This window comes from Colias philodice, chromosome 20, assembly GCF_061535455.1.
Source record: "Colias philodice isolate Cphi_HAF_F1 chromosome 20, ilColPhil1 Martin Lab GWU primary, whole genome shotgun sequence".
NCBI lineage: Eukaryota > Metazoa > Arthropoda > Insecta > Lepidoptera > Pieridae > Colias > Colias philodice.
Genome location: NC_143105.1, coordinates 2,258,984 through 2,286,019, shown reverse-complemented (window position 1 = coordinate 2,286,019; position 27,036 = coordinate 2,258,984). Strand labels below are relative to the sequence as shown.

General features: G+C 40.9%; 2 protein-coding genes across 4 annotated transcripts in view; one reads left to right on the top strand and one right to left on the bottom strand.

The window, feature by feature from the left end:
• The window catches only part of Pi4KIIalpha (phosphatidylinositol 4-kinase II alpha), a 91,169-nt gene that overhangs the window by 31,698 nt on the left and 32,435 nt on the right, over positions 1-27,036 (bottom strand). The gene's annotated exons all lie outside the window — the stretch shown is intronic.
• LOC149479295 (uncharacterized) lies at positions 3,604-4,518 on the top strand. Its single transcript, XM_089708328.1, has one exon. The coding sequence runs from the start codon at positions 3,604-3,606 to the stop codon at positions 4,516-4,518; it is 915 nt and encodes a 304-aa protein (XP_089564454.1).

Genomic DNA, 27,036 nt, shown 5'->3' with positions numbered 1-27,036 from the left:
ACTCTGCAGAACGTCCAGCACGTATTATACACTCTGCAGAACGTCTAGCATGTGGTATCGTCGGTGTAGAACATGAAATGCACTGTGTAGAGCATGTAGCACGTGTGATACACTCTGCAGAACGTTTAGCACGTATTATACACTCTGCAGAACGTGTAGCACGTATTATACACTCATTAGATCGTCTAGCATGTGGTATCGTCAGTGTAGAACATGAAATGCACTGTGTAGAGCATGAAGCACGTGTTATACACTCTGCAGAACGTTTAGCACGTATTATACACTCTGCAGAACGTGTAGCACGTATTATACACTCTGTAGATCGTCTAGCATGTGGTATCGTCAGTGTAGAACATGAAATGCACTGTGTAGAGCATGTAGCACGTGTTATACACTCTGCAGAACGTTTAGCACGTATTATACACTCTGCAGAACGTTTAGCACGTATTATACACTCTGTAGATCGTCTAGCATGTGGTATCGTCAGTGTAGAACATGAAATGCACTGTGTAGAGCATGTAGCACGTGTAATACACTCTGCAGAACATTTAGCACGTATTATACACTCTGCAGAACGTTAAGCACGTATTATACACTCTGCAGAACGTTTAGCACGTATTATACACTCTGTAGATCGTCTAGCATGTGGTATCGTCAGTGTAGAACATGAAATGCACTGTGTAGAGCATGTAGCACGTGTTATACACTCTGCAGAACGTTTAGCACGTATTATACACTCTGCAGAACGTTTAGCACGTATTATACACTCTGTAGATCGTCTAGCATGTGGTATCGTCAGTGTAGAACATGAAATGCACTGTGTAGAGCATGTAGCACGTGTTATACACTCTGCAGAACGTTAAGCACGTATTATACACTCTGCAGAACGTTTAGCACGTATTATACACTCTGTAGATCGTCTAGCATGTGGTATCGTCAGTGTAGAACATGAAATGCACTGTGTAGAGCATGTAGCACGTGTAATACACTGCAGAACATTTAGCACGTATTATACACTCTGCAGAACATTAAGCACGTATTATACACTCTGCAGAACGTTTAGCACGTATTATACACTCTGTAGATCGTCTAGCATGTGGTATCGTCAGTGTAGAACATGAAATGCACTGTGTAGAGCATGTAGCACGTGTTATACACTCTGCAGAACGTTTAGCACGTATTATACACTCTGCAGAACGTTTAGCACGTATTATACACTCTGTAGATCGTCTAGCATGTGGTATCGTCAGTGTAGAACATGAAATGCACTGTGTAGAGCATGTAGCACGTGTAATACACTCTGCAGAACGTTTAGCACGTATTATACACTCTGCAGAACGTTAAGCACGTATTATACACTCTGCAGAACGTTTAGCACGTATTATACACTCTGTAGATCGTCTAGCATGTGGTATCGTCAGTGAAGAACATGAAATGCACTGTGTAGAGCATGTAGCACGTGTGATACACTCTGCAGAACGTTTAGCACGTATTATACACTCTGTAGATCGTCTAGCATGTGGTATCGTCAGTGTAGAATATGAAATGCACTGTGTAGAGCATGTAGCACGTGTAATACACTCTGCAGAACATTTAGCACGTATTATACACTCTGCAGAACGTTAAGCACGTATGATACACTCTGCAGAACGTTTAGCACGTATTATACACTCTGTAGATCGTCTAGCATGTGGTATCGTCAGTGTAGAACATGAAATGCACTGAGTAGAGCATGTAGCACGTGTTATACACTCTGCAGAACGTTTAGCACGTATTATACACTCTGTAGATCGTCTAGCATGTGGTATCGTCAGTGTAGAACATGAAATGCACTGTGTAGAGCATGTAGCACGTGTTATACACTCTGCAGAACGTTTAGCACGTATTATACACTCTGCAGAACGTTAAGCACGTATTATACACTCTGCAGAACGTTTAGCACGTATTATACACTCTGTAGATCGTCTAGCATGTGGTATCGTCAGTGAAGAACATGAAATGCACTGTGTAGAGCATGTAGCACGTGTAATACACTCTGCAGAACGTTAAGCACGTATTATACATTCTGCAGAACGTTTAGCACGTGTTATACACTCTGCAGAACGTTGAGCACGTATAATACACTCTGTAGATCGTCTAGCATGTGGTATCGTCAGTGTAGAACATGAAATGCACTGTGTAGAGCATGTAGCACGTGTTATACACTCTGCAGAACGTTTAGCACGTATTATACACTCTGCAGAACGTATAGCACGTATTATACACTCTGTAGATCGTCTAGCATGTGGTATCGTCAGTGTAGAACATGAAATGCACTGTGTAGAGCATGTAGCACGTGTAATACACTCTGCAGAACATTTAGCACGTATTATACACTCTGCAGAACGTTAAGCACGTATTATACACTCTGCAGAACGTTTAGCACGTATTATACACTCTGTAGATCGTCTAGCATGTGGTATCGTCAGTGTAGAACATGAAATGCACTGTGTAGAGCATGTAGCACGTGTTATACACTCTGCAGAACGTTTAGCACGTATTATACACTCTGCAGAACGTTTAGCACGTATTATACACCCTGTAGATCGTCTAGCATGTGGTATCGTCAGTGTAGAACATGAAATGCACTGTGTAGAGCATGTAGCACGTGTAATACACTCTGCAGAACGTTTAGCACGTATTATACACTCTACAGAACGTTAAGCACGTATTATACACTCTGCAGAACGTTTAGCACGTATTATACACTCTGTAGATCGTCTAGCATGTGGTATCGTCAGTGAAGAACATGAAATGCACTGTGTAGAGCATGTAGCACGTGTGATACACTCTGCAGAACGTTTAGCACGTATTATACACTCTGCAGAACGTGTAGCACGTATTATACACTCATTAGATCGTCTAGCATGTGGTATCGTCAGTGTAGAACATGAAATGCACTGTGTAGAGCATGAAGCACGTGTTATACACTCTGCAGAACGTTTAGCACGTATTATACACTCTGCAGAACGTGTAGCACGTATTATACACTCTGTAGATCGTCTACCATGTGGTATCGTCAGTGGATTTTACATCATCGAACTCGCCTTCACGTAGCAGTGCAATAATTAGTATCCAACAATTAAATTAGTTTGAGTGGTATACAGTCTATATAAGTGCTCAAAACTGTGTATACTCGTCACTGGCACATCAGTGAATAAATTCAGTGTATAAACATTCATCGTAAGTCTTTATAAACATTAAAAAAAACATTTTTTCTTTTGAAACTATCAACAATCAGTGAAGTTTACGTAGTGTGTTATTAAAACGCGTAAGCGACGCTCATTGCACGGCGCTTACGACCTTCTTCTCGGACACTTTTACACTGCGATACATCGTGAACAATATCATAATAATATTACCCGCTTTTGTAATTTTCTATGCACCCAACTATAATCAACTAACAAAGGAATCAGCTGGCGCATTACTACAAAGTTTTTATTCATATTAGTCAACTTTTTAATGGACATGGATTGCTGCAAATTATGCTCGAAGATTATTACTGATAAGGAAGGCATAAAATGTACGTCATGTAATTTGGTTTTGCATTTCTATTGCGTGGACATGACCGAATCAGACTTCAAAAAAATTTTACCTATGAATAAATTGAAATGGAAGTGTCCTACGTGCAAAGTTAAGAAGCATACAGCCGCCCCAGTTTCGTCTTCCCCTAAAGCGAGTTTGGCGCCAGCTTCGATACTGAATGTAGACACCGATGCGCTAACTCGCTATATGGACACAAAACTCGATAGTCTGCGGCAGCAATGGCGCGAAGATTTAAACTCTGCCATCATAGAAGTCTCCAAAAAATTTGATAACGATATTAACAACCTGGCGAAACGTATGAACTGTTGGGAGGAGCGGTTAACGCAATTAGAGAAGGGCTACGGAAATCATTTGCAATCTGTGTCGGACAATACGTTGTTACAAGAAAATAATGCACTCCGCGCGGACTTGCAAACGCTAAGCTCTAAGTTTGAAGATCTCGAACAAGCTTCCCGAAGCTGCAACGTCGAAATACAAAATATACCCGAACGCAAGGCGGAAAATTTAATACATCTCAGTTTGGAGATTTGTAAACTGGTGGGCGTCGATTTGAAAGACAGCGATATCAGGAATGTACACCGTGTTGCACCAGGCATCCCCTCAGACCGCCCAAAAAATATCATATTGCAACTCACAACTCGCCGGCAACGCGACGACCTGATCGCCGGCGCGCGCGCGCGGCGCTCCCTCACCACTGCTCAACTTTTTGGTGCGCCTACAAACGCCGCGGATGCAACAAAAAATACGCGCTTCTTTATAAACGAACACCTTACACTTAAAAATAAAATTCTTTTTAGTAAATCTCGTATTCTAGCCAAAGAAAAAAATTATAAATACACTTGGGTGAAAAATAGCTGTATTTTGTTGCGCAAAACAGATGATTCCAAGGTCATTCATGTGCGATGTACTGATGATTTGAATAAAATCATATGACTAGCTGCTGTTAACCTTACACTAATTATAAAAAACTTTTTTATAAAGCATGCTAAATTGTCATCGTTTAAACATGTTTATTGCTTATTTAATAATTATATTAACTATTCAATGTCTTATTTTAATTTTGTATTTGATGCGGAGAGGAACACGAACACTATTAACTCTACGGTCGTTATATTGTTAAAAGGAATAATTATATTTTATTTCTATCCTATATCTATGTACAATGAATTCTAAAACTTTGAATATATTTTATCAGAACTGTGGAGGCATAAAAACTAAACTTACTGAACTAAAATTAAATATTCTTTCGAGTAACTATGATTTAATAATATTGGTTGAAACCTGGTTGACATCATCTATCTTAGACGCGGAGCTTCTAACAGATGGTTACGTTATTTTTCGCCGCGATAGAAATCTCACAATTTCAGGTAAGAAAGGGGGAGGGGGAGTGTTAGTATTTGTCAAAAAAGAATTTAAGGCTGTGAGAACTTCTGAACTCGAGACACCTGAAATTGAAGAAATATTTTTACATTTTCCGTCTAATTCGGGGCTCCTATTAAACGCATGTTATATTCCACCAGCTTCAGGTAACATCTCTTATGATACATATTTTCGAAGACTTTGTGACGTATATTCTAGTTCACGTTTTAGTAATTTTCTAATCATCGGCGATTTCAACCTGCCATATATAAAATGGTCTTTTGATAACTCAGACGCCTTTCTTGGCACCGTGCACACTGAAACATCAAAATCTCTAATGTGTACTATGTCATTTATGAACCTAAAGCAAACAAATAGTATTTATAATGAAAATGCGAAACTGCTTGATTTAGTACTATCTAATATACCCAATTGTGTTCAATCTTCTGCTGATCCCTTATTGAATGTTGTCCCTCATCACCCGGCCTTAGACATAGTATGCTCGATATCTGCTTCTAACGTGATGCCTGTGAATTCATTAGCCAAAAGGAACTTTTTCAAAGGTAATTATGACCAAATTAACTATGAAATAAATAATATAGACTGGCTCTCTTTACTAACACCTCTTCCATCGGATAAAGCAATTGATATTTTCTACGCTAATATTTATAACATCATTAACTCACACATTCCTTTGGTTAAAGTAAAGTCCACAAAATACCCCGTCTGGTTTTCTAAATGTTTAATTCAAGCCTTAAGGCGTAAGCGTAAACTATGGAAGCGGTGGAAGACTTACGGTTCTCTAAGAGATTATCAAGAGTTTTCCTTGTTACGAACTAGAGTAAAACAGCTTCTTACTACATGTCACAATAATTACACGGCTAATATTGAAAAGTCTCTTAAAGAAAATATTAAGTACTTCTGGAAATACACGTCTTCTCTAAAAAATTCTAATTCAGGGTACCCGCGTGTCATGAAGTTCGCGAATTCTAAATCTGACGATCCAAATGTTATAGCTGAGATGTTTTCAAAATATTTTCAGTCAGTTTTCGAGCCAACATCTGCTGCGGCATACAATGTGGATAATATTCTCACAGACGATCATAATGATAACACGCACATAAATATAAATTGCATTCGTCTTACCAAATCCGATATACGCACTGTCTTGCAAAACATCGATCCTAACAAGGGTCCAGGACCGGACAAAATAGGCCCAGTTTTTCTCAAACAAACCAGTAAAACACTCTGTACCCCTTTGGAGATTATCTTTAATAAATGCTTGAGTTCTGGCTCCTTTCCAAATATATGGAAGCAAGCATACATAACACCTATCTTTAAATCCGGTGAGAGAAATGACGTAGAGAATTACCGCCCCATTTCGATACTTTCGGCCATTCCCAAAGTACTCGAAACTTTAATACACCGTCACATCTATTCGAGTTTAAAACACCTCATCTTAGACCAACAACATGGATTTGTCGCTGGTAGGTCAACCGTATCGAATCTTCTCGTATTTTCCAATTACTTGTTCAATGCACTGGATCACAAACAACAAATAGAAACGATATATACGGACTTTAAAAAGGCATTCGATAAAGTAGATCACTTACTTTTACTACAAAAATTGTCATTTAATGGAATTAAGGGAAATCTACTACGCTGGTTTGCCGCGTATTTAAGCAATCGAGTACAATCAGTTGTCATTAACGGTTACACTTCTACTCAAGTCGTTGTCTCCTCGGGCGTCCCGCAGGGCTCGATCCTGGGGCCCCTGCTTTTTGACTTATTTATTAATGATATTTCACAATGTTTTGAAAAATGTAAATTTTTGCTGTATGCAGACGACCTAAAGTTATACTCTAATGTTGTTGATACTAAGGATTTACACCATATTCAGGACGACCTAAATAGATTGGATGATTATTGTAAACGTAATAAATTATTTTTGGCTTACAATAAATGTAAACATATTACTTTCTCTAAAAAAATTAACAAAATTCCAACAGTATTTAATCTGGGAGGTCACCTACTGGACTCGGTTTCCTGTATTCGTGATCTCGGTGTCTACTTCGACGAATGTTTAATACTTGATCAACATATAGACCACATACTCACTAAGTCTTACCGCATGTTGGGCTTTATTACACGCGTTACTAAAACTTTCAAGGATAGAGAAGCTTTTATATGTCTCTACAAAACTCTTGTGCAATCTCAATTAGAGTATGCATGTCCCATCTGGAATCCGTTTTACGATATTTATATAAATAAAATTGAGATGGTTCAAAAGAAATTTCTACGCATTTTAAATTTCCGCCTAAGTGGCGGTCGGCAACATTACGAGGATCTTTTGCGTCGTTACAATCTTCTTTCGTTAAGTCGGCGCCGAAACTTAATCGATTCTCTCACGTTAAGAAAAATATGCGTAGGAGAAATAGCCTGCTCAGAACTTCTTAGTTTAATAAATTATCGCATCCCATCCAGATCAACGCGCTCAAAAGATTTATTCCATATACCGACCGCCAGAACCAATATTGGTCTTCGTGTGCCTCTTCACAGAATGTCTAGTTTTTATAATACTTATATGAACGATCTTGATATGTTTTCTTGTTCCTCTTCGTCTTACAAAACGAATGTAAAAAAACTGCTACTGAACACATAAGAATGTTAACGGTATTTACCTCCGTCTTTATGTAACTACTCATGTTAAATATTAATTATTATCAACTAGGTATGTTTTCCCTGTCTCTCCTACTGCTGGGTGTTGGCAAAAATAATATATGTTCACAGTGAAAACACCATAAGGAGACATTTTCATGTATCTTTAGTTAGTAAGATCTGTTTTGTTTTATATATCTCTGTCTTTGTCTCTGTATGTTTTCCAATAAAGAAAATAAAATAAAATAAAATAAAATAGAACATGAAATGCACTGTGTAGAGCATGTAGCACGTGTTATACACTCTGCAGAACGTTTAGCACGTATTATACACTCTGTAGATCGTCTAGCATGTGGTATCGTCAGTGTAGAACATGAAATGCACTGTGTAGAGCATGTAGCACGTGTGATACACTCTGCAGAACGTTTAGCACGTATTATACACTCTGCAGAACGTTTAGCACGTATTATACACTCTGTAGATCGTCTAGCATGTGGTATCGTCAGTGTAGAACATGAAATGCACTGTGTAGAGCATGTAGCACGTGTAATACACTCTGCAGAACGTTTAGCACGTATTATACACTCTGCAGAACGTTTAGCACGTATTATACACTCTGTAGATCGTCTAGCATGTGGTATCGTTAGTGAAGAACATGAAATGCACTGTGTAGAGCATGTAGCACGTGTGATACACTCTGCAGAACGTTTAGCACGTATTATACACTCTGCAGAACGTGTAGCACGTATTATACACTCATTAGATCGTCTAGCATGTGGTATCGTCAGTGTAGAACATGAAATGCACTGTGTAGAGCATGAAGCACGTGTTATACACTCTGCAGAACGTTTAGCACGTATTATACACTCTGCAGAACGTGTAGCACGTATTATACACTCTGTAGATCGTCTAGCATGTGGTATCGTCAGTGTAGAACATGAAATGCACTGTGTAGAGCATGTAGCACGTGTTATCCACTCTGCAGAACGTCCAGCACGTATTATACACTCTGCAGAACGTTTAGCACGTATTATACACTCTGTAGATCGTCTAGCATGTGGTATCGTCAGTGTAGAACATGAAATGCACTGTGTAGAGCATGTAGCACGTGTTATACACTCTGCAGAACGTTAAGCACGTATTATACACTCTGCAGAACGTTTAGCACGTATTATACACTCTGCAGAACGTGTAGCACGTATTATACACTCTGTAGATCGTCTAGCATGTGGTATCGTCAGTGTAGAACATGAAATGCACTGTGTAGAGCATGTAGCACGTGTTATACACTCTGCAGAACATTTAGCACGTATTATACACTCTGCAGAACGTTAAGCACGTATAATACACTCTGCAGAACGTTTAGCACGTATTATACACTCTGTAGATCGTCTAGCATGTGGTATCGTCAGTGTAGAACATGAAATGCACTGTGTAGAGCATGTAGCACGTGTTATACACTCTGCAGAACGTTTAGCACGTATTATACACTCTGTAGATCGTCTAGCATGTGGTATCGTCAGTGTAGAACATGAAATGCACTGTGTAGAGCATGTAGCACGTGTAATACACTCTGCAGAACGTTTAGCACGTATTATACACTCTGCAGAACGTTAAGCACGTATTATACACTCTGCAGAACGTTTAGCACGTATTATACACTCTGTAGATCGTCTAGCATGTGGTATCGTCAGTGAAGAACATGAAATGCACTGTGTAGAGCATGTAGCACGTGTGATACACTCTGCAGAACGTTTAGCACGTATTATACACTCTGCAGAACGTGTAGCACGTATTATACACTCATTAGATCGTCTAGCATGTGGTATCGTCAGTGTAGAACATGAAATGCACTGTGTAGAGCATGAAGCACGTGTTATACACTCTGCAGAACGTTTAGCACGTATTATACACTCTGCAGAACGTGTAGCACGTATTATACACTCTGTAGATCGTCTACCATGTGGTATCGTCAGTGTAGAACATGAAATGCACTGTGTAGAGCATGTAGCACGTGTTATACACTCTGCAGAACGTTTAGCACGTATTATACACTCTGTAGATCGTCTAGCATGTGGTATCGTCAGTGTAGAACATGAAATGCACTGTGTAGAGCATGTAGCACGTGTGATACACTCTGCAGAACGTTTAGCACGTATTATACACTCTGCAGAACGTGTAGCACGTATTATACACTCATTAGATCGTCTAGCATGTGGTATCGTCAGTGTAAAACATGAAATGCACTGTGTAGAGCATGAAGCACGTGTTATACACTCTGCAGAACGTTTAGCACGTATTATACACTCTGCAGAACGTGTAGCACGTATTATACACTCTGTAGATCGTCTAGCATGTGGTATCGTCAGTGTAGAACATGAAATGCACTGTGTAGAGCATGTAGCACGTGTTATACACTCTGCAGAACGTCCAGCACGTATTATACACTCTGCAGAACGTTTAGCACGTATTATACACTCTGTAGATCGTCTAGCATGTGGTATCGTCAGTGTAGAACATGAAATGCACTGTGTAGAGCATGTAGCACGTGTAATACACTCTGCAGAACATTTAGCACGTATTATACACTCTGCAGAACGTTAAGCACGTATTATACACTCTGCAGAACGTTAAGCACGTATTATACACTCTGCAGAACGTTTAGCACGTATTATACACTCTGTAGATCGTCTAGCATGTGGTATCGTCAGTGTAGAACATGAAATGCACTGTGTAGAGCATGTAGCACGTGTAATACACTCTGCAGAACGTTTAGCACGTATTATACACTCTGCAGAACGTCTAGCATGTGGTATCGTCGGTGTAGAACATGAAATGCACTGTGTAGAGCATGTAGCACGTGTGATACACTCTGCAGAACGATTAGCACGTATTATACACTCTGCAGAACGTGTAGCACGTATTATACACTCATTAGATCGTCTAGCATGTGGTATCGTCAGTGTAGAACATGAAATGCACTGTGTAGAGCATGAAGCACGTGTTATACACTCTGCAGAACGTTTAGCACGTATTATACACTCTGCAGAACGTGTAGCACGTATTATACACTCTGTAGATCGTCTAGCATGTGGTATCGTCAGTGTAGAACATGAAATGCACTGTGTAGAGCATGTAGCACGTGTTATACACTCTGCAGAACGTTTAGCACGTATTATACACTCTGTAGAACGTTTAGCACGTATTATACACTCTGTAGATCGTCTAGCATGTGGTATCGTCAGTGTAGAACATGAAATGCACTGTGTAGAGCATGTAGCACGTGTAATACACTCTGCAGAACATTTAGCACGTATTATACACTCTGCAGAACGTTTAGCACGTATTATACACTCTGTAGATCGTCTAGCATGTGGTATCGTCAGTGTAGAACATGAAATGCACTGTGTAGAGCATGTAGCACGTGTTATACACTCTGCAGAACGTTTAGCAAGTATTATACACTCTGCAGAACGTTTAGCACGTATTATACACTCTGTAGATCGTCTAGCATGTGGTATCTCAGTGTAGAACATGAAATGCACTGTGTAGAGCATGTAGCACGTGTAATACACTCTGCAGAACATTTAGCACGTATTCTACACTCTGCAGAACGTTAAGCACGTATTATACACTCTGCAGAACGTTTAGCACGTATTATACACTCTGTAGATCGTCTAGCATGTGGTATCGTCAGTGTAGAACATGAAATGCACTGTGTAGAGCATGTAGCACGTGTTATACACTCTGCAGAACGTTAAACACGTATTATACACTCTGCAGAACGTTTAGCACGTATTATACACTCTGTAGATCGTCTAGCATGTGGTATCGTCAGTGTAGAACATGAAATGCACAGTGTAGAGCATGTAGCACGTGTTATACACTCTGCAGAACGTTTAGCACGTATTATACACTCTGCAGAACGTTAAGCACGTATTATACACTCTGTAGATCGTCTAGCATGTGGTATCGTCAGTGTAGAACATGAAATGCACTGTGTAGAGCATGTAGCACGTGTAATACACTCTGCAGAACATTTAGCACGTATTATACACTCTGCAGAACGTTAAGCACGTATTATACACTCTGCAGAACGTTTAGCACGTATTATACACTCTGTAGATCGTCTAGCATGTGGTATCGTCAGTGTAGAACATGAAATGCACTGTGTAGAGCATGTAGCACGTGTTATACACTCTGCAGAACGTTAAGCACGTATTATACACTCTGCAGAACGTTTAGCACGTATTATACACTCTGCAGAACGTGTAGCACGTATTATACACTCTGTAGATCGTCTAGCATGTGGTATCGTCAGTGTAGAACATGAAATGCACTGTGTAGAGCATGTAGCACGTGTTATACACTCTGCAGAACGTTTAGCACGTATTATACACTCTGCAGAACGTTTAGCACGTATTATACACTCTGTAGATCGTCTAGCATGTGGTATCGTCAGTGTGGAACATGAAATGCACTGTGTAGAGCATGTAGCACGTGTAATACACTCTGCAGAACGTTTAGCACGTATTATACACTCTGCAGAACGTTTAGCACGTATTATACACTCTGTAGATCGTCTAGCATGTGGTATCGTTAGTGAAGAACATGAAATGCACTGTGTAGAGCATGTAGCACGTGTGATACACTCTGCAGAACGTTTAGCACGTATTATACACTCTGCAGAACGTGTAGCACGTATTATACACTCATTAGATCGTCTAGCATGTGGTATCGTCAGTGTAGAACATGAAATGCACTGTGTAGAGCATGAAGCACGTGTTATACACTCTGCAGAACGTTTAGCACGTATTATACACTCTGCAGAACGTGTAGCACGTATTATACACTCTGTAGATCGTCTACCATGTGGTATCGTCAGTGTAGAACATGAAATGCACTGTGTAGAGCATGTAGCACGTGTTATACACTCTGCAGAACGTTTAGCACGTATTATACACTCTGTAGATCGTCTAGCATGTGGTATCGTCAGTGTAGAACATGAAATGCACTGTGTAGAGCATGTAGCACGTGTGATACACTCTGCAGAACGTTTAGCACGTATTATACACTCTGCAGAACGTTAAGCACGTATTATACACTCTGTAGATCGTCTAGCATGTGGTATCGTCAGTGTAGAACATGAAATGCACTGTGTAGAGCATGTAGCACGTGTAATACACTCTGCAGAACATTTAGCACGTATTATACACTCTGCAGAACGTTAAGCACGTATTATACACTCTGCAGAACGTCTAGCACGTATTATACACTCTGTAGATCGTCTAGCATGTGGTATCGTCAGTGTAGAACATGAAATGCACTGTGTAGAGCATGTAGCACGTGTTATACACTCTGCAGAACGTTAAGCACGTATTATACACTCTGCAGAACGTTTAGCACGTATTATACACTCTGCAGAACGTGTAGCACGTATTATACACTCTGTAGATCGTCTAGCATGTGGTATCGTCAGTGTAGAACATGAAATGCACTGTGTAGAGCATGTAGCACGTGTAATACACTCTGCAGAACATTTAGCACGTATTATACACTCTGCAGAACGTTAAGCACGTATTATACACTCTGCAGAACGTTAAGCACGTATTATACACTCTGCAGAACGTTTAGCACGTATTATACACTCTGTAGATCGTCTAGCATGTGGTATCGTCAGTGTAGAACATGAAATGCACTGTGTAGAGCATGTAGCACTTGTAATACACTCTGCAGAACGTTTAGCACGTATTATACACTCTGCAGAACGTTTAGCACGTGTTATACACTCTGCAGAACGTTGAGCACGTATAATACACTCTGTAGATCGTCTAGCATGTGGTATCGTCAGTGTAGAACATGAAATGCACTGTGTAGAGCATGTAGCACGTGTAATACACTCTGCAGAACGTTAAGCACGTATTATACACTCTGCAGAACGTTTAGCACGTGTTATACACTCTGCAGAACGTTTAGCACGTATTATACACTCTGTAGATCGTCTAGCATGTGGTATCGTCAGTGTAGAACATGAAATGCACTTTGTAGAGCATGTAGCACGTGTAATACACTCTGCAGAACGTTTAGCACGTATTATACACTCTGCAGAACGTTAAGCACGTATTATACACTCTGCAGAACGTTTAGCACGTATTATACACTCTGTAGATCGTCTAGCATGTGGTATCGTCAGTGAAGAACATGAAATGCACTGTGTAGAGCATGTAGCACGTGTGATACACTCTGCAGAACGTTTAGCACGTATTATACACTCTGCAGAACGTGTAGCACGTATTATACACTCATTAGATCGTCTAGCATGTGGTATCGTCAGTGTAGAACATGAAATGCACTGTGTAGAGCATGAAGCACGTGTTATACACTCTGCAGAACGTTTAGCACGTATTATACACTCTGTAGATCGTCTAGCATGTGGTATCGTCAGTGTAGAACATGAAATGCACTGTGTAGAGCATGTAGCACGTGTAATACACTCTGCAGAACGTTTAGCACGTATTATACACTCTGCAGAACGTTTAGCACGTATTATACACTCTGTAGATCGTCAAGCATGTGGTATCGTCAGTGAAGAACATGAAATGCACTGTGTAGAGCATGTAGCACGTGTGATACACTCTGCAGAACGTTTAGCACGTATTATACACTCTGCAGAACGTGTAGCACGTATTATACACTCATTAGATCGTCTAGCATGTGGTATCGTCAGTGTAGAACATGAAATGCACTGTGTAGAGCATGAAGCACGTGTTATACACTCTGCAGAACGTTTAGCACGTATTATACACTCTGCAGAACGTGTAGCACGTATTATACACTCTGTAGATCGTCTAGCATGTGGTATCGTCAGTGTAGAACATGAAATGCACTGTGTAGAGCATGTAGCACGTGTGATACACTCTGCAGAACGTTTAGCACGTATTATACACTCTGCAGAACGTGTAGCACGTATTATACACTCATTAGATCGTCTAGCATGTGGTATCGTCAGTGTAGAACATGAAATGCACTGTGTAGAGCATGTAGCACGTGTGATACACTCTGCAGAACGTTTAGCACGTATTATACACTCTGCAGAACGTGTAGCACGTATTATACACTCATTAGATCGTCTAGCATGTGGTATCGTCAGTGTAAAACATGAAATGCACTGTGTAGAGCATGAAGCACGTGTTATACACTCTGCAGAACGTTTAGCACGTATTATACACTCTGTAGATCGTCTAGCATGTGGTATCGTCAGTGTAGAACATGAAATGCACTGTGTAGAGCATGTAGCACGTGTGATACACTCTGCAGAACGTTTAGCACGTATTATACACTCTGCAGAACGTTAAGCACGTATTATACACTCTGTAGATCGTCTAGCATGTGGTATCGTCAGTGTAGAACATGAAATGCACTGTGTAGAGCATGTAGCACGTGTAATACACTCTGCAGAACATATAGCACGTATTATACACTCTGCAGAACGTTAAGCACGTATTATACACTCTGCAGAACGTTAAGCACGTATTATACACTCTGTAGATCGTCTAGCATGTGGTATCGTCAGTGTAGAACATGAAATGCACAGTGTAGAGCATGTAGCACGTGTTATACACTCTGCAGAACGTTTAGCACGTATTATACACTCTGCAGAACGTTAAGCACGTATTATACACTCTGTAGATCGTCTAGCATGTGGTATCGTCAGTGTAGAACATGAAATGCACTGTGTAGAGCATGTAGCACGTGTAATACACTCTGCAGAACATTTAGCACGTATTATACACTCTGCAGAACGTTAAGCACGTATTATACACTCTGCAGAACGTTTAGCACGTATTATACACTCTGTAGATCGTCTAGCATGTGGTATCGTCAGTGTAGAACATGAAATGCACTGTGTAGAGCATGTAGCACGTGTTATACACTCTGCAGAACGTTAAGCACGTATTATACACTCTGCAGAACGTTTAGCACGTATTATACACTCTGCAGAACGTGTAGCACGTATTATACACTCTGTAGATCGTCTAGCATGTGGTATCGTCAGTGTAGAACATGAAATGCACTGTGTAGAGCATGTAGCACGTGTTATACACTCTGCAGAACGTTTAGCACGTATTATACACTCTGCAGAACGTTTAGCACGTATTATACACTCTGTAGATCGTCTAGCATGTGGTATCGTCAGTGTAGAACATGAAATGCACTGTGTAGAGCATGTAGCACGTGTAATACACTCTGCAGAACGTTTAGCACGTATTATACACTCTGCAGAACGTTTAGCACGTATTATACACTCTGTAGATCGTCTAGCATGTGGTATCGTTAGTGAAGAACATGAAATGCACTGTGTAGAGCATGTAGCACGTGTGATACACTCTGCAGAACGTTTAGCACGTATTATACACTCTGCAGAACGTGTAGCACGTATTATACACTCATTAGATCGTCTAGCATGTGGTATCGTCAGTGTAGAACATGAAATGCACTGTGTAGAGCATGAAGCACGTGTTATACACTCTGCAGAACGTTTAGCACGTATTATACACTCTGCAGAACGTGTAGCACGTATTATACACTCTGTAGATCGTCTACCATGTGGTATCGTCAGTGTAGAACATGAAATGCACTGTGTAGAGCATGTAGCACGTGTTATACACTCTGCAGAACGTTTAGCACGTATTATACACTCTGTAGATCGTCTAGCATGTGGTATCGTCAGTGTAGAACATGAAATGCACTGTGTAGAGCATGTAGCACGTGTGATACACTCTGCACAACGTTTAGCACGTATTATACACTCTGCAGAACGTGTAGCACGTATTATACACTCATTAGATCGTCTAGCATGTGGTATCGTCAGTGTAGAACATGAAATGCACTGTGTAGAGCATGAAGCACGTGTTATACACTCTGCAGAACGTTTAGCACGTATTATACACTCTGCAGAACGTGTAGCACGTATTATACACTCTGTAGATCGTCTACCATGTGGTATCGTCAGTGTAGAACATGAAATGCACTGTGTAGAGCATGTAGCACGTGTTATACACTCTGCAGAACGTTTAGCACGTATTATACACTCTGTAGATCGTCTAGCATGTGGTATCGTCAGTGTAGAACATGAAATGCACTGTGTAGAGCATGTAGCACGTGTAATACACTCTGCAGAACATTTAGCACGTATTATACACTCTGCAGAACGTTAAGCACGTATTATACACTCTGCAGAACGTTAAGCACGTATTATACACTCTGCAGAACGTTTAGCACGTATTATACACTCTGTAGATCGTCTAGCATGTGGTATCGTCAGTGTAGAACATGAAATGCACTGTGTAGAGCATGTGGCACTTGTAATACACTCTGCAGAACGTTTAGCACGTATTATACACTCTGCAGAACGTTTAGCACGTGTTATACACTCTGCAGAACGTTGAGCACGTATAATACACTCTGTAGATCGTCTAGCATGTGGTATCGTCAGTGTAGAACATGAAATGCACTGTGTAGAGCATGTAGCACGTGTAATACACTCTGCAGAACGTTAAGCACGTATTATACACTCTGCAGAACGTTTAGCACGTGTTATACACTCTGCAGAACGTTTAGCACGTATTATACACTCTGTAGATCGTCTAGCATGTGGTATCGTCAGTGTAGAACATGAAATGCACTGTGTAGAGCATGTAGCACGTGTAATACACTCTGCAGAACGTTTAGCACGTATTATACACTCTGCAGAACGTTAAGCACGTATTATACACTCTGCAGAACGTTTAGCACGTATTATACACTCTGTAGATCGTCTAGCATGTGGTATCGTCAGTGAAGAACATGAAATGCACTGTGTAGAGCATGTAGCACGTGTGATACACTCTGCAGAACGTTTAGCACGTATTATACACTCTGCAGAACGTGTAGCACGTATTATACACTCATTAGATCGTCTAGCATGTGGTATCGTCAGTGTAGAACATGAAATGCACTGTGTAGAGCATGAAGCACGTGTTATACACTCTGCAGAACGTTTAGCACGTATTATACACTCTGTAGATCGTCTAGCATGTGGTATCGTCAGTGTAGAACATGAAATGCACTGTGTAGAGCATGTAGCACGTGTAATACACTCTGCAGAACGTTTAGCACGTATTATACACTCTGCAGAACGTTAAGCACGTATTATACACTCTGCAGAACGTTTAGCACGTATTATACACTCTGTAGATCGTCTATCATGTGGTATCGTCAGTGAAGAACATGAAATGCACTGTGTAGAGCATGTAGCACGTGTGATACACTCTGCAGAACGTTTAGCACGTATTATACACTCTGCAGAACGTGTAGCACGTATTATACACTCATTAGATCGTCTAGCATGTGGTATCGTCAGTGTAGAACATGAAATGCACTGTGTAGAGCATGAAGCACGTGTTATACACTCTGCAGAACGTTTAGCACGTATTATACACTCTGCAGAACGTGTAGCACGTATTATACACTCTGTAGATCGTCTAGCATGTGGTATCGTCAGTGTAGAACATGAAATGCACTGTGTAGAGCATGTAGCACGTGTGATACACTCTGCAGAACGTTTAGCACGTATTATACACTCTGCAGAACGTGTAGCACGTATTATACACTCATTAGATCGTCTAGCATGTGGTATCGTCAGTGTAAAACATGAAATGCACTGTGTAGAGCATGAAGCACGTGTTATACACTCTGCAGAACGTTTAGCACGTATTATACACTCTGCAGAACGTGTAGCACGTATTATACACACTGTAGATCGTCTAGCATGTGGTATCGTCAGTGTAGAACATGAAATGCACTGTGTAGAGCATGTAGCACGTGTTATCCACTCTGCAGAACGTCCAGCACGTATTATACACTCTGCAGAACGTTTAGCACGTATTATACACTCTGTAGATCGTCTAGCATGTGGTATCGTCAGTGTAGAACATGAAATGCACTGTGTAGAGCATGTAGCACGTGTAATACACTCTGCAGAACATTTAGCACGTATTATACACTCTGCAGAACGTTTAGCACGTATTATACACTCTGCAGAACGTTAAGCACGTATTATACACTCTGCAGAACGTTTAGCACGTATTATACACTCTGTAGATCGTCTAGCATGTGGTATCGTCAGTGTAGAACATGAAATGCACTGTGTAGAGCATGAAGCACGTGTTATACACTCTGCAGAACGTTAAGCACGTATTATACACTCTGCAGAACGTGTAGCACGTATTATACACTCTGTAGATCGTCTAGCATAAGGTATCGTCAGTGTAGAACATGAAATGCACTGTGTAGAGCATGTAGCACGTGTTATACACTCTGCAGAACGTTTAGCACGTATTATACACTCTGTAGATCGTCTAGCATGTGGTATCGTCAGTGTAGAACATGAAATGCACTGTGTAGAGCATGTAGCACGTGTAATACACTCTGCAGAACATTTAGCACGTATAATACACTCTGCAGAACGTTAAGCACGTATTATACACTCTGCAGAACGTTTAGCACGTATTATACACTCTGTAGATCGTCTAGCATGTGGTATCGTCAGTGTAGAACATGAAATGCACTGTGTAGAGCATGTAGCACGTGTTATACACTCTGCAGAACGTTTAGCACGTATTATACACTCTGCAGAACGTTTAGCACGTATTATACACTCTGTAGATCGTCTAGCATGTGGTATCGTCAGTGTAGAACATGAAATGCACTGTGTAGAGCATGTAGCACGTGTTATACACTCTGCAGAACGTTAAGCACGTATTATACACTCTGCAGAACGTTGAGCACGTATTATACACTCTGTAGATCGTCTAGCATGTGGTATCGTCAGTGTAGAACATGAAATGCACTGTGTAGAGCATGTAGCACGTGTAATACACTCTGCAGAACGTTTAGCACGTATTATACACTCTGCAGAACGTTAAGCACGTATTATACACTCTGCAGAACGTTTAGCACGTATTATACACTCTGTAGATCGTCTAGCATGTGGTATCGTCAGTGTAGAACATGAAATGCACTGTGTAGAGCATGTAGCACGTGTTATACACTCTGCAGAACGTTAAGCACGTATTATACACTCTGCAGAACGTTTAGCACGTATTATACACTCTGTAGATCGTCTAGCATGTGGTATCGTCAGTGTAGAACATGAAATGCACTGTGTAGAGCATGTAGCACGTGTAATACACTCTGCAGAACGTTTAGCACGTATTATACACTCTGCAGAACGTTTAGCACGTATTAAACACTCTGTAGATCGTCTATCATGTGGTATCGTCAGTGTAGAACATGAAATGCACTGTGTAGAGCATGTAGCACGTGTAATACACTCTGCAGAACGTTTAGCACGTATTATACACTCTGCAGAACGTTTAGCACGTATTATATACTCTGCAGAACTTTTAGCACGTATTATACACTCTGTAGATCGTCTAGCATGTGGTATCGTCAGTGTAGAACATGAAATGCACTGTGTAGAGCATGTAGCACGTGTTATACACTCTGCAGAACGTTAAGCACGTATTATACACTCTGCAGAACGTTTAGCACGTATTATACACTCTGTAGATCGTCTAGCATGTGGTATCGTCAGTGTAGAACATGAAATGCACTGTGTAGAGCATGAAGCACGTGTTATACACTCTGCAGAACGTTTAGCACGTATTATACACTCTGCAGAACGTTTAGCACGTATTAAACACCCTGTAGATCGTCTATCATGTGGTATCGTCACTGTAGAACATGAAATGCACTGTGTAGAGCATGTAGCACGTGTAATACACTCTGCAGAACGTTTAGCACGTATTATACACTCTGCAGAACGTTAAGCACGTATTATACACTCTGCAGAACTTTTAGCACGTATTATACACTCTGTAGATCGTCTAGCATGTGGTATCGTCAGTGTAGAACATGAAATGCACTGTGTAGAGCATGTAGCACGTGTTATACACTCTGCAGAACGTTAAGCACGTATTATACACTCTGCAGAACGTTTAGCACGTATTATACACTCTGTAGATCGTCTAGCATGTGGTATCGTCAGTGTAGAACATGAAATGCACTGTGTAGAGCATGTAGCACGTGTAATACACTCTGCAGAACGTTTAGCACGTATTATACACTCTGCAGAACGTGTAGCACGTATTATACACTCTGTAGATCGTCTACCATGTGGTATCGTCAGTGTAGAACATGAAATGCACTGTGTAGAGCATGTAGCACGTGTTATACACTCTGCAGAACGTTTAGCACGTATTATACACTCTGTAGATCGTCTAGCATGTGGTATCGTCAGTGTAGAACATGAAATGCACTGTGTAGAGCATGTAGCACGTGTAATACACTCTGCAGAACGTTTAGCACGTATTATACACTCTGCAGAACGTCTAGCATGTGGTATCGTCGGTGTAGAACATGAAATGCACTGTGTAGAGCATGTAGCACGTGTGATACACTCTGCAGAACGTTTAGCACGTATAATACACTCTGCAGAACGTGTAGCACGTATTATACACTCATTAGATCGTCTAGCATGTGGTATCGTCAGTGTAGAACATGAAATGCACTGTGTAGAGCATGAAGCACGTGTTATACACTCTGCAGAACGTTTAGCACGTATTATACACTCTGCAGAACGTGTAGCACGTATTATACACTCTGTAGATCGTCTAGCATGTGGTATCGTCAGTGTAGAACATGAAATGCACTGTGTAGAGCATGTAGCACGTGTTATACACTCTGCAGAACGTTAAGCACGTATTATACACTCTGCAGAACGTTTAGCACGTATTATACACTCTGTAGATCGTCTAGCATGTGGTATCGTCAGTGTAGAACATGAAATGCACTGTGTAGAGCATGTAGCACGTGTAATACACTCTGCAGAACATTTAGCACGTATTATACACTCTGCAGAACGTTCAGCACGTATTATACACTCTGCAGAACGTTTAGCACGTATTATACACTCTGTAGATCGTCTAGCATGTGGTATCGTCAGTGTAGAACATGAAATGCACTGTGTAGAGCATGTAGCACGTGTTATACACTCTGCAGAACGTTAAGCACGTATTATACACTCTGCAGAACGTTTAGCACGTATTATACACTCTGTAGATCGTCTAGCATGTGGTATAGTCAGTGTAGAACATGAAATGCACTGTGTAGAGCATGTAGCACGTGTAATACACTCTGCAGAACGTTTAGCACGTATTATACACTCTGCAGAACGTTAAGCACGTATTATACACTCTGCAGAACGTTTAGCACGTATTATACACTCTGTAGATCGTCTAGCATGTGGTATCGTCGGTGAAGAACATGAAATGCACTGTGTAGAGCCTGTAGCACGTGTAATACACTCTGCAGAACGTTTAGCACGTATTATACACTCTGCAGAACGTTTAGCACGTGTTATACACTCTGCAGAACGTTTAGCACGTATAATACACTCTGTAGATCGTCTAGTATGTGGTATCGTCAGTGTAGAACATGAAATGCACTGTGTAGAGCATGTAGCACGTGTAATACACTCTGCAGAACGTTAAGCACGTATTATACACTCTGCAGAACGTTAAGCACGTATTATACACTCTGTAGATCGTCTAGCATGTGGTATCGTCAGTGTAGAACATGAAATGCACTGTGTAGAGCATGTAGCACGTGTAATACACTCTGCAGAACGTTTAGCACGTATTATACACTCTGCAGAACGTTTAGCACGTATTAAACACTCTGTAGATCGTCTATCATGTGGTATCGTCAGTGTAGAACATGAAATGCACTGTGTAGAGCATGTAGCACGTGTAATACACTCTGCAGAACGTTTAGCACGTATTATACACTCTGCAGAACGTGTAGCACGTATTATACACTCTGTAGATCGTCTACCATGTGGTATCGTCAGTGTAGAACATGAAATGCACTGTGTAGAGCATGTAGCACGTGTTATACACTCTGCAGAACGTTTAGCACGTATTATACACTCTGTAGATCGTCTAGCATGTGGTATCGTCAGTGTAGAACATGAATTGCACTGTGTAGAGCATGTAGCACGTGTTATACACTCTGCAGAACGTTTAGCACGTATTATACACTCTGCAGAACGTTTAGCACGTATTATACACTCTGTAGATCGTCTAGCATGTGGTATCGTCAGTGTAGAACATGAAATGCACTGTGTAGAGCATGTAGCACGTGTTATACACTCTGCAGAACGTTGAGCACGTATTATACACTGTAGATCGTCTAGCATGTGGTATCGTCAGTGTAGAACATGAAATGCACTGTGTAGAGCATGTAGCACGTGTTATACACTCTGCAGAACGTTTAGCACGTATTATACACTCTGTAGATCGTCTAGCATGTGGTATCGTCAGTGTAGAACATGAAATGCACTGTGTAGAGCATGTAGCACGTGTTATACACTCTGCAGAACGTTTAGCACGTATTATACACTCTGCAGAACGTTTAGCACGTATTATACACTCTGTAGATCGTCTAGCATGTGGTATCGTCAGTGTAGAACATGAAATGCACTTTGTAGAGCATGTAGCACGTGTTATACACTCTGCAGAACGTTTAGCACGTATTATACACTCTGTAGATCGTCTAGCATGTGGTATCGTCGGTGTAGAACATGAAATGCACTGTGTAGAGCATGTAGAACGTGTTATACACTCTGCAGAACGTTTAGCACGTATTATACACTCTGCAGAACGTGTAGCACGTATTATACACTCATTAGATCGTCTAGCATGTGGTATCGTCAGTGTAGAACATGAAATGCACTGTGTAGAGCATGAAGCACGTGTTATACACTCTGCAGAACGTTTAGCACGTATTATACACTCTGCAGAACGTGTAGCACGTATTATACACTCTGTAGATCGTCTAGCATGTGGTATCGTCAGTGTAGAACATGAAATGCACTGTGTAGAGCATGTAGCACGTGTTATACACTCTGCAGAACGTTTAGCACGTATTATACACTCTGCAGAACGTGTAGCACGTATTATACACTCATTAGATCGTCTAGCATGTGGTATCGTCAGTGTAGAACATGAAATGCACTGTGTAGAGCATGTAGCACGTGTAATACACTCTGCAGAACATTTAGCACGTATTATACACTCTGCAGAACGTTAAGCACGTATTATACACTCTGCAGAACGTTTAGCACGTATTATACACTCTGTAGATCGTCTAGCATGTGGTATCGTCAGTGTAGAACATGAAATGCACTGTGTAGAGCATGTAGCACGTGTGATACACTCTGCAGAACGTTTAGCACGTATTATACACACTGCAGAACGTGTAGCACGTATTATACACTCATTAGATTGTCTAGCATGTGGTATCGTCAGTGTAGAACATGAAATGCACTGTGTAGAGCATGAAGCACGTGTTATACACTCTGCAGAACGTTTAGCACGTATTATACACTCTGCAGAACGTGTAGCACGTATTATACACTCTGTAGATCGTCTAGCATGTGGTATCGTCAGTGTAGAACATGAAATGCACTGTGTAGAGCATGTAGCACGTGTAATACACTCTGCAGAACGTTTAGCACGTATTATACACTCTGCAGAACGTTAAGCACGTATTATACACTCTGCAGAACGTTTAGCACGTATTATACACTGTAGATCGTCTAGCATGTGGTATCGTCAGTGTAGAACATGAAATGCACTGTGTAGAGCATGTAGCACGTGTTATACACTCTGCAGAACGTTTAGCACGTATTATACACTCTGCAGAACGTTTAGCACGTATTATACACTCTGCAGAACGTTTAGCACGTATTATACACTCTGTAGATCGTCTAGCATGTGGTATCGTCAGTGTAGAACATGAAATGCACTGTGTAGAGCATGTAGCACGTGTTATACACTCTGCAGAACGTTAAGCACGTATTATACACTCTGCAGAACGTTTAGCACGTATTATACACTCTGTAGATCGTCTAGCATGTGGTATCGTCAGTGTAGAACATGAAATGCACTGTGTAGAGCATGTAGCACGTGTTATACACTCTGCAGAACGTTTAGCACGTATTATACAATCTGCAGAACGTTTAGCACGTATTATACACTCATTAGATCGTCTAGCATGTGGTATCGTCAGTGTAGAACATGAAATGCACTGTGTAGAGCATGTAGCACGTGTTATACACTCTGCAGAACGTTTAGCACGTATTATACACTCTGCAGAACGTGTAGCACGTATTATACACTCTGTAGATCGTCTAGCATGTGGTATCGTCAGTGTAGAACATGAAATGCACTGTGTAGAGTATGTAGCACGTGTTATACACTCTGCAGAACGTTAAGCACGTATTATACACTCTGTAGATCGTCTAGCATGTGGTATCGTCAGTGTAGAACATGAATTGCACTGTGTAGAGCATGTAGCACGTGTTATACACTGTGCAGAACGTTTAGCACGTATTATACACTCTGCAGAACGTTTAGCACGTATTATACACTCTGTAGATCGTCTAGCATGTGGTATCGTCAGTGTAGAACATGAAATGCACTGTGTAGAGCATGTAGCACGTGTAATACACTCTGCAGAACGTTTAGCACGTATTATACACTCTGCAGAACGTGTAGCACGTATTATACACTCTGTAGATCGTCTACCATGTGGTATCGTCAGTGTAGAACATGAAATGCACTGTGTAGAGCATGTAGCACGTGTTATACACTCTGCAGAACGTTTAGCACGTATTATACACTCTGTAGATCGTCTAGCATGTGGTATCGTCAGTGTAGAACATGAATTGCACTGTGTAGAGCATGTAGCACGTGTTATACACTCTGCAGAACGTTTAGCACGTATTATACACTCTGCAGAACGTTTAGCACGTATTATACACTCTGTAGATCGTCTAGCATGTGGTATCGTCAGTGTAGAACATGAAATGCACTGTGTAGAGCATGTAGCACGTGTTATACACTCTGCAGAACGTTTAGCACGTATTATACACTCTGTAGATCGTCTAGCATGTGGTATCGTCAGTGTAGAACATGAAATGCACTGTGTAGAGCATGTAGCACGTGTTATACACTCTGCAGAACGTTTAGCACGTATTATACACTCTGTAGATCGTCTAGCATGTGGTATCGTCAGTGTAGAACATGAAATGCACTGTGTAGAGCATGTAGCACGTGTTATACACTCTGCAGAACGTTTAGCACGTATTATACACTCTGCAGAACGTTTAGCACGTATTATACACTCTGTAGATCGTCTAGCATGTGGTATCGTCAGTGTAGAACATGAAATGCACTTTGTAGAGCATGTAGCACGTGTTATACACTCTGCAGAACGTTTAGCACGTATTATACACTCTGTAGATCGTCTAGCATGTGGTATCGTCGGTGTAGAACATGAAATGCACTGTGTAGAGCATGTAGAACGTGTTATACACTCTGCAGAACGTTTAGCACGTATTATACACTCTGCAGAACGTGTAGCACGTATTATACACTCATTAGATCGTCTAGCATGTGGTATCGTCAGTGTAGAACATGAAATGCACTGTGTAGAGCATGAAGCACGTGTTATACACTCTGCAGAACGTTTAGCACGTATTATACACTCTGCAGAACGTGTAGCACGTATTATACACTCTGTAGATCGTCTAGCATGTGGTATCGTCAGTGTAGAACATGAAATGCACTGTGTAGAGCATGTAGCACGTGTTATACACTCTGCAGAACGTTTAGCACGTATTATACACTCTGCAGAACGTGTAGCACGTATTATACACTCATTAGATCGTCTAGCATGTGGTATCGTCAGTGTAGAACATGAAATGCACTGTGTAGAGCATGTAGCACGTGTAATACACTCTGCAGAACATTTACCACGTATTATACACTCTGCAGAACGTTAAGCACGTATTATACACTCTGCAGAACGTTTAGCACGTATTATACACTCTGTAGATCGTCTAGCATGTGGTATCGTCAGTGTAGAACATGAAATGCACTGTGTAGAGCATGTAGCACGTGTGATACACTCTGCAGAACGTTTAGCACGTATTATACACACTGCAGAACGTGTAGCACGTATTATACACTCATTAGATCGTCTAGCATGTGGTATCGTCAGTGTAGAACATGAAATGCACTGTGTAGAGCATGAAGCACGTGTTATACACTCTGCAGAACGTTTAGCACGTATTATACACTCTGCAGAACGTGTAGCACGTATTATACACTCTGTAGATCGTCTAGCATGTGGTATCGTCAGTGTAGAACATGAAATGCACTGTGTAGAGCATGTAGCACGTGTAATACACTCTGCAGAACGTTTAGCACGTATTATACACTCTGCAGAACGTTAAGCACGTATTATACACTCTGCAGAACGTTT

Coding starts and splice junctions, on each gene's coding strand:
- LOC149479295 (XM_089708328.1), top strand. CDS start 3,604: ATGACCGAATCAGACTTCAAAAAAATTTTACCTATGAATAAATTGAAA.